The sequence below is a fragment of the Lytechinus variegatus genome, chromosome 1 (genome assembly GCF_018143015.1).
Source record: "Lytechinus variegatus isolate NC3 chromosome 1, Lvar_3.0, whole genome shotgun sequence".
NCBI classification, from domain to species: Eukaryota; Metazoa; Echinodermata; class Echinoidea; order Temnopleuroida; family Toxopneustidae; genus Lytechinus; species Lytechinus variegatus.
The window spans coordinates 50,371,053-50,383,987 of record NC_054740.1 but is presented as its reverse complement, the minus strand read 5'-3'; the positions used below and the strand labels follow the sequence as shown (position 1 = coordinate 50,383,987).

At 34.9% G+C, this 12,935-nt stretch overlaps 1 protein-coding gene across 1 annotated transcript in view; it reads right to left on the bottom strand.

Moving 5' to 3' along the window:
- Positions 1-10,058, bottom strand: part of LOC121415798 (alpha-N-acetylgalactosaminide alpha-2,6-sialyltransferase 3-like) — a 30,197-nt gene extending 20,139 nt beyond the window's left edge. The window contains exons 1-2 of the mRNA XM_041609132.1: positions 9,668-10,058; positions 8,614-8,674 (exon numbers count right to left, since the gene is read on the bottom strand). Coding sequence (XP_041465066.1) covers positions 8,614-8,625 — 12 coding nt within the window. The 5' untranslated portion in view covers positions 8,626-8,674; positions 9,668-10,058. The remainder of the gene's footprint in view (positions 1-8,613; positions 8,675-9,667) is intronic.
- Between the last annotated feature and the right edge of the window lie 2,877 nt (positions 10,059-12,935).

The window sequence follows — 12,935 nt, the reverse complement described above, 5'->3', positions numbered from 1 at the left end:
AAAATTACACTTGTATGGTTGAGAAATGTCTATAAGCCCCGGTAAATTACTATTCATTTATGTTTTAATCATATTTATATATTTATTTATATCGTATATACATTGGAAGCCTTTCCATTGTGTAGAAGCGTCAGCAGCTACTTTACGTGTAAGCTCATATTTTTTAAAAATGTACACCTATATTTTGTCATTTTATTTATCTTGGTTGAAAAGGGTAGATTATAGTACCGGAGGGGCGTTTTCGAAAGGGGCGTTCTCGAGGGGGCCTTAGACAAGCTGATAGACGTTTCCTGAGACATAGATATTATTTTAAAGTTCAGACCAAATGTGCTCAGAAAGATGAGTCAATGGTAATTCATGTTCCCAGACTAAATTATTGTTTTTCTTCCTTTAGCACAAATTCCGTTTCCATCTGAAAAGGTTACTGCCTTGATTGACTGACATAGCAATAACAATGGACTCGTAACTTCAGACTTTATCGTATGATTGAGGAATCATTTGATAAACCCCCACGAAAACATTAAAAGATAAGGAAAAACCATTCAGTAAATGGTTCCGGAGCCTGCATCACACTGTCACAGGAAAGAAAGTTGTTTATATTACGGATCATTTAATAAAAAAACATAGATTGCCCTAGTTTGAATGCTATTTGATCAACCTTAATTGGTAATACCATTAATTTTGGCGTAAATTCTTATACGATTATGAATTATGGTAGTTATGATTAGTGACCCGAAGTGTATATTGCTAGTGACCCTTCTAAAGTTCAAGGATAACGAACGCAATTTCGAATTATTAAATAGCGATAAGTATGATAAATGACCCTCATAAGAAATGATGAATAAATCTTCTTTGCCTATTATTACAATTTTTGCGTATTATTCATCTATTTTTTAAACAAAATATTTGAATTCATAAAACAGTGATATTCAATGCTTGACTTTCTATTCAAAGTAAAACTTTTTTTTTGGGGGGGGGGATTGACTTGTCGTTTGAAGGGATCGTAAGCTCTAACATGATTAAGCTTGTCAGCATTGATCAACAATAACCTATATATAATTACGTGATGCAATGTGAAGAAATTCGAGGGAGAGTCTCACCGAAATTGGGAGATCAGTTTGAGGTTATAACGCAGGGAGGGGGCGGAGGGAGGGGAGGGGCTGCAGAGAATGTCTTCGATAGTTTGTATGCCTCTTGCCCGACCCCCCCCCTCCCCGAAAAATCTGCGTTCCGTCATCGGGGTACTCATAAGTGCTATGGAGACGAAATGAATAAAAATAGCTTAATCAAATAAATTGAAAAAATAAATAGAAATCGCATAAAAAATAACACACTTAGCAAATGTTGCATTATTGTGGTGGAACCTATAGTCTCCCTGCATAGTTAGGCAAGGAGTGTACAGGTCGATAGTGCCGCATTCCAACACTTCGTCTTGTGTATTAAAGGGGGAAGCACACCCTGACAAAAAGTTTATTGAAAAATAGCAGAAACAAATATTTAAAAAATTGCCGAAGGTTTGAGAAACATCCATCAAATGATATATGTATGATTTTAATCATTTCATTTGTGACGTCATATACGATAAGTTTTTCTACATATCGTATGGTAAAAAAATCAATGAAATGTCATTTTCACAGAAAAATGAAAATGGTTTAAATTATTGTACCTTCAATTATCAATAGGCAAATTATTTCACACCCTTTCCTAAAAAGAAAACAAAAATATATCATCAAGAACCATCAAAATTTTGAAATTTATGCAAATGTATATTACATAACATATCGGGCAGCTAAATACTCGTTTATGACGTCACAAACCCAAGACTTAAAGTTGTAATAACTCTCTTAATCTTTATTTGATTTTCCTCAAACCTTTAACAATGTTTTTTTCTTCTATTTTTTTACCAAAACTAAAAAATCTTAGGATGATCTTTCCCTTTAATAATTGTTTGAAACCCATTTTTACGCTTGTTAGTAAATAATATCTCCCTGCAACAAAATCATGACCTTATACATTATCCTGATTATTTCGGAGTCAATCCAGATTTATTGGAGTAGAAAATTTTAATGACTGTAATTTCATTATCAAAATGCAACGAAGTGGGGTTCTAGCTTTCGAAGTACAACCATGGTAATATGATCACAACTGCTTCACAGAAATATTTTTTTTAAAATGCCTTAACTTCTTATTTTTTAACTGATTTTGTTCAAGTTGCCAATTATTAATTTATTAATTCATTTTCATTTGAAAAAATTAAGCGGTCGATAAAACAGTCATGAAAATAATGGTATCTCGTTTGATATATAATTTTACGATTGCATATTTTGACATTTTGTAGATCACTTATTTTCTTTACAAAAAACATTTTTGGACAATCTTGCCTTGTGTTAATACCATCTGGTGATCCTTGTCACCACGTTTGTCATTTTTAAATCGGACTCGGCTAGTCTTAAGGTGACGAATGAAAAATCTAATAGTGAAAAAGGCAAATTTAGTGATAGTTGTTTGCGTTTGTTGAAGTGGTTTAACTTTTGGTATAAAATATAAAAATTCAAACCCTTTTTATCGATAAAACTATCGACTGAATGTTTTTCGGTGGCGGTTCTTCAACGTAAATGTCGTCCGACAAGTTATCAGATCCGACAAATTTCTGTGATATTGATTAATTGGGAAGCACATTTCCTACCGGGTGGCTTCTGGGGAAAAAATGCGGGAAAACACATTCGACAAGTTCCTTCATCCTGTTCATGAAACGCTCCTCAGATTTCGGACAAAATCACAGTGCATGGAGAAAAAGATGTCGTTTTTTGTTCACTCGCTCTCATTTTCAGTAATTATACTACATACAGAATGTTAGCTCATGTGCCACTGGAAGATAGAAAACACACTTTTCACTTAATAAAACTTATCCAATATTGGGTAAAGTGGGAACATGTATGTTTGTTGGGCAAAAAGATATCAGTAAATTTTACGCAATATGTTGCGTTGACGTTTACCCTTAAAGGAGAATGAAACCATTGAAACAAGATAGCTTGTGTGAAAACAAAAAAAATCAAAGAAACAGATCAACGAAAGTTTGAAAAAAATCGGACAAATAATGAGAAAGTTATGAGCATTTGAATATTGCGATCACTAATGCTATGGAGATAGCAAATTGGCAATGCGACAAAGATGTGTGATGTCACTTGTGAACAACTCTCCCCATTACTTTAGTATATATTTCACTTGAATTGCCTCTTTAATCACATCTATCCATAAATCATACATTCTTTCTACATGAGGGCATGTAATACATATTTTTTAAGAATACATCATGGATAAAGAGTTTGTATCATCATAAGAAAAAGCAAAAAGAGACATTTTGAGGGTATTTTATAGTCCACCAAAGGAAAAGTTGTTCATCCGTGACATCACACATCCTTGTCGCACTGCCAATGTGAGGATCTCCATAGCATTAGTGATTGCAATATTCAAATGCTCATAACTTTCTCACTATTTGTCAAATTTTTCTCAAACTTTCTTTATTCTTATTATTTGATTTTTCTGTTTCTACACTAGCCTATTTGTTCCAAAGGTTTCATTCCCCTTTAAAACATGCATTTTACCCAATATTGGAGGGAAAAATACCCAGCAAACATGCATGTTCCCTTTTAACCCAAAATTGGGTATTTTTTTACTCGATGTTTTTAGAGTGTAGAATAATAAAAGAAAATTGTGTGATTTGAGGTTAACTGCTTAAAATAAGAAATCATCAGTAAGGGGTTTGGTGAATTTGTTCAGCTTGGACCTGACAACAATGTGTACGGTTAGTGAGATAGGCGGTTAATATTTATTTTCTTCTTGTTTCTGGGACAATCTTGACATGAAATAAGATGACAGTTCTTTAATCTTCTTTTAAATCGGTTTTGAATACAAGAAAAAAAAACACTTTCCTGTTTCCGGGACGATCTTCATACGCTGACAGTCATTTGTTTGTTTTTTTTCCACTCGCTTCGCCCACTCTCATTTTAAGTAATTACACTACATACAGAATGCTATTTCATTATGTCACTGGAAGATTGAAAAAACACTTAAGAATAATAAAAGAAAGAGTTAAAAAAAACGTGATCTAAAGTGAAAATTGTGGGATTTGCGGTTAACGTACTGCTAAAAAAAAAAAAAAATCTGCAAGGGGTTTGGTGAATTTGTTCAGCTTGGACCCGACAACATTGTGTACGTTTGGCATGTTTGGTGAGATAAGCGGTTAATATTTGATTATGATGTATTGAATTTGTTCTTGACATGTAATAAGCTGACAGTTCTTTAATCATCTTTCGAAAGGTTTTGAATTTAAGAAACAAATAATATTTTCCTGTTTCCGGGACGATTTTCATGTGTATACGCTGACAATCGTTTAGTCATGTTAAAAGATGATTTGAACCAATTAAATAAATACGAGTTTTCTTGTTTCCGGGAAGACCTTGAGGTACACACAAGCTGACTGTGATTTAGTCATGTTATAAAAAAAAAGTTTGAACTTGCATTTTGTGGCCTGTGCCAGACAGTTGTTGTTCCAAAGTTCTTATGTCAGACGTGCGGAGGATGATCATTGCCATGTCGCAGTCACACTCAACAAACTGATCCAGACTGATTTACAACTATTACGTTATTTTTCAATATACCACGGGTGGGTTTGGTTTCTTTGATATGACTGGGACACCCAAGCAGGCAACAGTTTCACCACAGGTCAGACAGGGGCTCCAAATTGACATTGACATGCCTGCTCCTTCATGTTTTAAAGGGACTAGCAGTGGCGAAATGAGTTAAAATTTTTGAGGAATTTAGAAATGGCGTATCGGGCAAAATTTATAAAAAGTTAAAGAATTTTGGCATTCTTATTACAAAATTGTGATAGATTTTGTCATATGAAATATTCAGAAAAGAACATCATATTTTATTATTCTACCATTCATGTTCTTTCCTTTTTTGTCTTTTTTTTTCTTAATCGTTGATTTTTTTGGGGGGGGAGCGAGAGCCCCAAGCCCCTCAAAAAAGTCCATACACCAACGGGACTAGCCATCTACGATGTTCAGGTTAAGATATTGGCATCGAGGCTCGTCAGTTCCTTTTAACCCTATCTAGGCCGGGGTATTTTGGGAGTTCATGTGGCCGGGGGGGGGGGGTGGGGCCTCCCAGGCCCTCCCCCTTGAGATCTCGGCCGTCGACCGCGCGATCGCGCCGAAAATTGGCACGTGAGCTGTCTGGGACATAATCTACAAAACTGTATAGTAATTTATTTCATGCGAACTGCTATTAAGTGATTATGCTAATTTATGTGTAATTAGTATGCGAAATCATACTTTTTCCTCTAACTCCCCAAATACAGCTCCAAATGTTCTAATTTTTGGTATAGAAACTCTTTGTGGTGTTCTTTATTGCAAGTGTACATGAACAAAATTGCGATATCAAATCATTTTCTTATTTTTGTATCATATTTTTTTTTTGCAATTATTTCTTACCTTTTGTTTTTCATTAATTTTTCAATGAAATTTGTTGGGGACACTTCTGAGATCATAAAAAGCATAAAATAAATACATTTAGACCAGCAAAACTAAATATAAACATACAGTTATGATTTTGGTTGAAAACACAATTTACATTGACTTTGTACACAAAATCACATTTTTGAGCAATTTTTGGTCTGACATGCACTTACATAATGTTTCGTAATGTCGGAACCACGTACCCGGGTAATGCAAAATTGGTCTCAAAAGTTGCGCAAGACTTGAAAATAAAAAGTCAGCGAGCGGCGCGGTAAAAAAGAATTCGCGCGGATCGTTGAGGGGGGGGGGGCACCCCGGCCTAGATAGGGTTATGTTATACACTGCAAAAGAGCTTTGTTAATTTAAAACCAGCCCGATATCAATACAGGGAAAGACCATACATGCCAGAGAAGTGTTAAAGCAAACACCAGTTTTTCTTTGGGAATACTCCAGATGAGCGTTTAAACAACACCAATCAGTGTTAAAACAACATTGATTTGATTCTTAACAGGTAATTCTAGTTTTAGATACCGGCCTTACCGGGCTGGTGTTAGATTAATGATTGTGTTTGCAGTGTCTTACCCTTTCTTCATCCAAGCAAACTGTTGGACTTATCAATAAAATCAATTAACGTTTAAACAGCACGAACTATTTGAATGATCCGAGACTGGACAATTCCCTTTCGCATTTCCAAGCAATTACAATATTCCAGTAGTCTAGAAGCAACGTATACAAGAACGACTTGTACAACATCTACAATGTAAACAGTGATATTCAAAACAAACTCCAGCTCTAGATTTTCGTTATCATTACCTAGAAATATGTCTGCATGAATTTAACAAGCCAAATTACATTTCTCTTATGTAAATGTACAAAATAGAAGTTATGACCTGTTAGATAGTTAGGCTATTTATATAGTTTTTGTAAGTATTTATAAACTTTCATGTGGATTTCACCACTTTTGAAGCATGCTTGCCACACTGTATGATACTGTAAATTCATGTTTAGCATAGCCTAGGTTTAGAACATCTTCATACTGTTATACATTTGTATTTTAGTGTTGTTGTTGTTTTTTTTGTACACTGTATTCGGTATTTTTCTTCTGTATTATTATCATATGTTTGTATACATTATTTTCTTTTGTATCATTATCATGTCATGTAAATGTGTTGTACTCTCATACCCCAGAAGGGGGTCGTAAGAGTCAATAAATTCTATTCTATTCTATATGTTGTCGTTGCCGCCGGGAGTATTACGATGGCGGGTTTCGGAAAGCATCTACCCCTCTTTTTTTCTTCAAAAACTGATTTAGGGAATTTCAAATTTTCTTTATATTTTGGACTGATTCAATTAGATTTTTAGCGAAAATTTCACAATGAAATTATTCATCAAATTGAAAAATATCACATTTTCGCTCGCTGCGCTTTCTCGCAAATCATAGTTCACAACGCCGAAAATTCACCACCTAAAATACCATAGTGTAGCAATGGCCGTCATCCTGAATATATATTTAAATAAATAACTAAATAAATAAATTCATAATTATTGGTCTCTCCAAAAGATTTTTTTTCATCTGTTTAAAAAAAATGTTGATTGCATTAAATTGCATTTCTATAAGTCAACCAAGGCACGTAGAAGTAGAATTTCAATACTAGCACGGTAGCACCATAGGCCTTCCCTTTTAGTTTTGTGTCAAAAGTCAAACGACAGACCGACAGTGTTTCCCTTTAAGCTCACAGGTGAGTCCCCATGATGTGTGCATGGTCTATTTTATGCCTATAGCTACGGGACATAGCGAAAACAATTTTACATTCTTTCGCACCTAAACTTCTGTCTCTGCTCTGTCTGTCCTGTCTCCCCTCTCTCTTTTTCTTTCACTCTCTTTCTTCAGTGTCCTTTTTTAGTATAATTATTCTTGAAATATGCACCAAGCATTTATAATGTCATGTGTGTATAATATTTGACATGATTATACTTTCTTTACTTTCATTATTCTCTCGCATATATTGTCTCGAGTATAATGTAGCCCAAATATGTGCGTTGCAGTCACATTCGGGCAACAGTCACTGTTTTGGAATGTTATACCATAGACCTATAGGTCTGATGTTAATACCAAGAAACGCTCTTGTTTGGTACCATTGACGTAAGCAAACTTCACAATGCTAAGCTTTACTGGTGAAAATATCAATTTTCTTGTTTAGTCGTTATGCTGCCTAGCACAAAGACATCTCTTATTACCTGGCATTTCTTACATCGATTCGTGGGTTCAACATGCTGATTTTCACTGGTATAAACTCACGAACGGCATTTCACTTGAGCTCCCTTTTTAATTTACACCGTGTGTGTTCAGAATCATATATTCAATGGATAACGGTGCATTTTCTTGCTCGCTTGCTTGCTACACTCTCTCGTACGCGTAAACATCCGAGCATCCGTTCACTACGATGTCTTATCTGCCTATAGACAATTTCGAAGATTAAAAATTTTCATTTTCACCAGAGAAAACTTCCAAATATATCCCTTTCAGTATTCAGGGCCCAATTTTGGGCCGTATCTATATATCAAAGATGATGTGGCTTGATGGCTTTGAAGACTATAGCCAATGGTTTGGTAAAGTATCATTGTTTATGTTGATGAAGAGACATAAATCGAGGACCCGATCTTTTATTTATATTTTGATACTGTTTGTTGATCGCACCAGGATCCACGGTTTTATTTTTTCAGGTCCCATCATTTTCTTTGACTTAAATCAATCTTTAACTTTATATCTTGTATCGCCATGTCATGTTATCTGCATACTTCCCAGTTGCCTATAATTTAATAGTTATAGTTGCTGCTTCTTTGATTTGAATGAAATATCAAAAGAAAAATATGAAAAAAGGAAACGAAATGAAATATTTCACAGAATACGCTTTCTTTTCATTCAACATTGAATTCAAACTTTGAAAATAAGTAGTCTTATATCTACCAACATTTGACACATTTTTATTGACAATTTTAGAAGTTTGATAACAGAAACAAATCCATTAAAAGATTGACTTTATAACTGCATGTTCTGCAGAGAAATAAACCGCATGAAAAAACGCCATACCTCCCAAAGCATGATGAAGATTTAGATTCATCAGATTCCGACGTTCATGATGATGGTCCTTCTGCAATTAAACAAAAACTATATTATATATTTTCAACTTAAAATGACTAACAAATACGAGTTTTGATTCCCCCAATATAACTTTCTCTATGATTACTGAGAATAAATTTACCCCCGAAAGCGAGTCATATAAAATATTTAATTAGATCGTATATGACACAAGTAATGCCATATATATAGGACACACAATATAGCTCAGTCCGTCAAAGGGAAATTTGAAGTGGTACGGTATGATTTGAAATTCATTATTATGATCTCACTAAATAAATAATCCGAGCACGAAACGCTAGCTGAATGTTTGTAACATATTGACCTCAAAATGAGACATTTTAGGGACTATTTGCCGAAATCATGGACTCAATACGTATCTCAATAAATTAATAGTGCAAGCGCAAAGCGCGAGCAGACATTTTTGGATAATTCGATCTGAAAAATTGACATTTTTAAAATCGTGAACATGAAACTTATCTCCGGAACATTTACATTTAACAATTGATAAGAGCTCAAATTTGCGACCGGGACATTTTGATAAGCGTGATTTTTAATTGTGAACCTTAAACATGTTTCCGGGACATGATATTAAACGAAATAATGCGAAAGTTTTAAAGTTTTAAGCACATGTCATAATCGTGCACAGGATATCTCCTGGACATATCTCATTATACAGAATATTGCGAGAGCAAAGCCCGAGCTGAAACAATTAAGTTTATTAGTAGTCTTTATTGCACTAAAAGCACCTAGAAATCGTTGATTAGGAGCTTGTCACAGGGGATTATAGACAAAGTATAGCACGTGGAAAAAAAAAACATTTTAAGCGTGATTTTTTTTTGACATGTAGTTGATTGCTAGTTACTCCTTAATTATCATGAATCATTCATGGTTTTGGGCCTTTGGGGCACTTATTAATGGTACGGATGCAAAAGAGTGACATATCACTCACATTAAACGTTATTAGACAAAATTATTTTAGTTAGAGACGAAATCATTCACCTACCTTTTCGCATCATATTGCAGTGAGATCAGCGGCTTGCACACACGAAATTTGTTCGGAAACTATCTACGTATTCGAAGTCATCGATTCCCGCCAAATTAAAACTTTCGAAAGAGAATATCATTAAGTCACTGAAGGGGTATCCCTTTCCATTGTCTCGAGATTGTTATCGACTCAATGTACAAGTGACGTCACTATAGAGCTAGTTGAATTTGATTTTCGTCAGTTACGATCTTGTTCATTCATTTCAGAAAACGGAGATCATATGGATATTTTTGTCTCAGGAGAGTTCATTATCATCCATGCAGAAAATAACATTTGTTCAATGGTTCGGGTGAAAGATATATCTTGTAAAATTGGAGCTATGTAGTTTTTCGACCTTTCCGATGACTCGGCAGCACGAACAATGATGGAACGAACCTGATCTTCATATCCAAGTAATCAATCGATGAAGCACAAAGGGGGCTTTATCTCCAGGAGCGGTTTAATCATCGCAATAAACCGAAACACATCCATAAACATTCCACTTCACACATCAGCACCAAATTCAGTCGTCAGCCAAAAAGAAAAAAGAAAAACCACACGAATCACTCGGCATCATTCGTGTAGATTTTCGCAACCAACACGGGCGGGAAAATAAGCACAACGTCCATCTCAAAGTCTCGCCAAAACAAACATCAAGGAGAGGGAGAAAGAGAGCGATGAACATCTTTCCCCAATATTCCGTCTATCCCGCCTAAAATCACCGGTGTTTGACGTATGGGTTACCTTGAGTTTCCGATTGTTCCTGTAACTCTTGCCAATTCAGTTAGATCATCCGAGTTAGCGACTCCGGCAATGGTTAATTTGCTCACCCCAGGTATTCCACTACTGGGCAAGGGCAAAGTTGAATCCATAAGCCGCGGCGTAATTAGCCATCCTCTGTTGCAGAAGAAATGCTCACACCACCGGGAGGCGCATGGGACAATTTAGTTCAGGGATTTGGACAGTGACGCATGTCCCAAGATTGGGAATGTTAAAAATAGCTTTCACTTTGAATGAGCACCAGATACTTTGGAGATGTAAAAATGATTTGAGCAAAGATTGATAAAGGTATATACGGATGAAAGTGGACGTAAAGAATGAAGAACATGCATGTGCAATAGATGAACTTGAAGCAGTTCTCCACCACTACATCTCTTCCATTCCCACTACCACCAACCCACTAGCGTTCTGATGGGGGCTTGCTTGGGGGAATCTGCCCCCCCCCCAAAAAAAGTAAAAGGAAATAGGGCCTAAGTTCCACGACCAAGCCTCTGCTAAAAATGGGGGGGGGGGGGAGGAAATGAAAAAAAATGGAATATGATTATAATTATATATTATCTTTTTAACATTTAGCAAAAATCTATGGCGAAATGATTTCATCACATTTCGTCACATACGCCATTTTGTGCCTCTATTTTTTTCTAGTTTATTTTTCTTGTCGCCTCCACAACCACGGTACAACTCAATACCATCGCGATGAACTGATAAACATATGTATTTACTTTTAACGTAACAGTGAACCCCAATTTTGGCAAATAATGGGTTTTATTTCACTGCTACTCCTCGATATCCTGGGTAAGAAATATAAAAGTTGGGCGGAGAAACATGTATAAAAAGACGTTTGAAATGTAAATGACTTAATAAAAGACTTAGGCCTCTCTTGAAGTACTGAAGATGTCTGAATTGAATTTTCATTTACATTAGTTTGTGCCACATGTCCTCAGCTCCAGCTGGCACAAAGATCAAAATAGAATTTATGTTCATTCTAATAGAAATTTTGTTCAAAAGGATTGAAATGTATCTGTTCTATTATCATAAACAAGAAAATGCAAATGTATTATGGGAATATTCATGAACAACGTGCGATGTTCCTCAGTGAAACCTTTTAGGTCCATTTGTATTCATGGTTCACATGTATTAAATGCTTGTTTGAAAGACTGAATGCAAAGTTGATGCTGATAATAAGCTACTTTAATCTTTACCATATCATATTCATGTTAAATTTTGATTTGTCCCAAAAGTACAACTTGGAAAAATGTTTTTAGGATATCAAAACTACGTTCATTGAACAATCTTGAGAAAACCTTTTGTTCAAGCGTTATACATATTAAGTTTCTTACCATAGTTGTTCTTCCATGGTAAAATAATCGTTTTTTCCGGGCATATTCTTATGGGGCTTGTCACTTACACAAACATTTTTTTTTCTCGCAAGCCTCTCCACTCAGATCAACCAATATAATTTTCCATTTCGTTAAGTTCCCCTTTTCACTGTACTGATGATAATTGTTTAATTTCACACGATTGATACTGAAATAGATTGTTTGTAATATATTTAAGTATATCAAACTGATAATATATTAAACTGAAACACAATTTAAACATTCAAGTAAATCTGAATGTAATCAAAATGAACTCAAGTGTAAGACGCATAAAATGTTTGTTCATACCACTTTATTAAGAGAATATATTACATGACAAATGACTACATTATTTTATCACTTGTATTTGGGCAAGGAATTTTTGTAGGCTATACAGTGCGTCCCAGAATAAACGAAACCGAGATTTAGCGATCATTTGTCATAACTTAATCATAAATAGAATAGACAAATTACCTACCAATTTAATGCTTAGAATCTCCTCTTTCATCTGATCTTACTTAGGTTATTTCTTATTCACGCATGAGTGAGCAAAAACAATTTGAAGAAAGGATACCAAAAACTCATTTGGCGGGGGGTATCTGGGTTTCAAAAAGAAGACCACATTTCTGAAAAGTTCAATATCTGCTCTTTAATTTGGTACCTCAATTACAGAAAATGGTCAAGAAATAAAAAAGTTCTGGTCATTTGAAATAAGGCTTGTATTTCCATAATTTCACGAGATAAACGTGTTTTCACCGGTTTCCCACAGAAGCTTTCGGATAGTGAACAAAAGATTTAATGCATGGCTGATCGTCAACAAAACGGAGTGTCGAGTGAGTTTGAACGCTAGCCTGTAGAACCTCTTCATTTTATGAAATTATTGAAATTCAAGCCTTATTTCAAATGACCAGAACTTTGTTATTTCTTGACCATTTTCTGTAATTTAGGCATCAAATTAAAGAGGAGGTACTGAACTTTTCAAAAATGTGGTTTTCTTTTTGAAATCCAGATACCCCCGCCAAATGAGTTTTTGATATCCTTTCTTCAAATTGTATTTGCTCACTCATGCATGAATGAAAAATAATCTGAGTAATATCAGATGAAAGAGG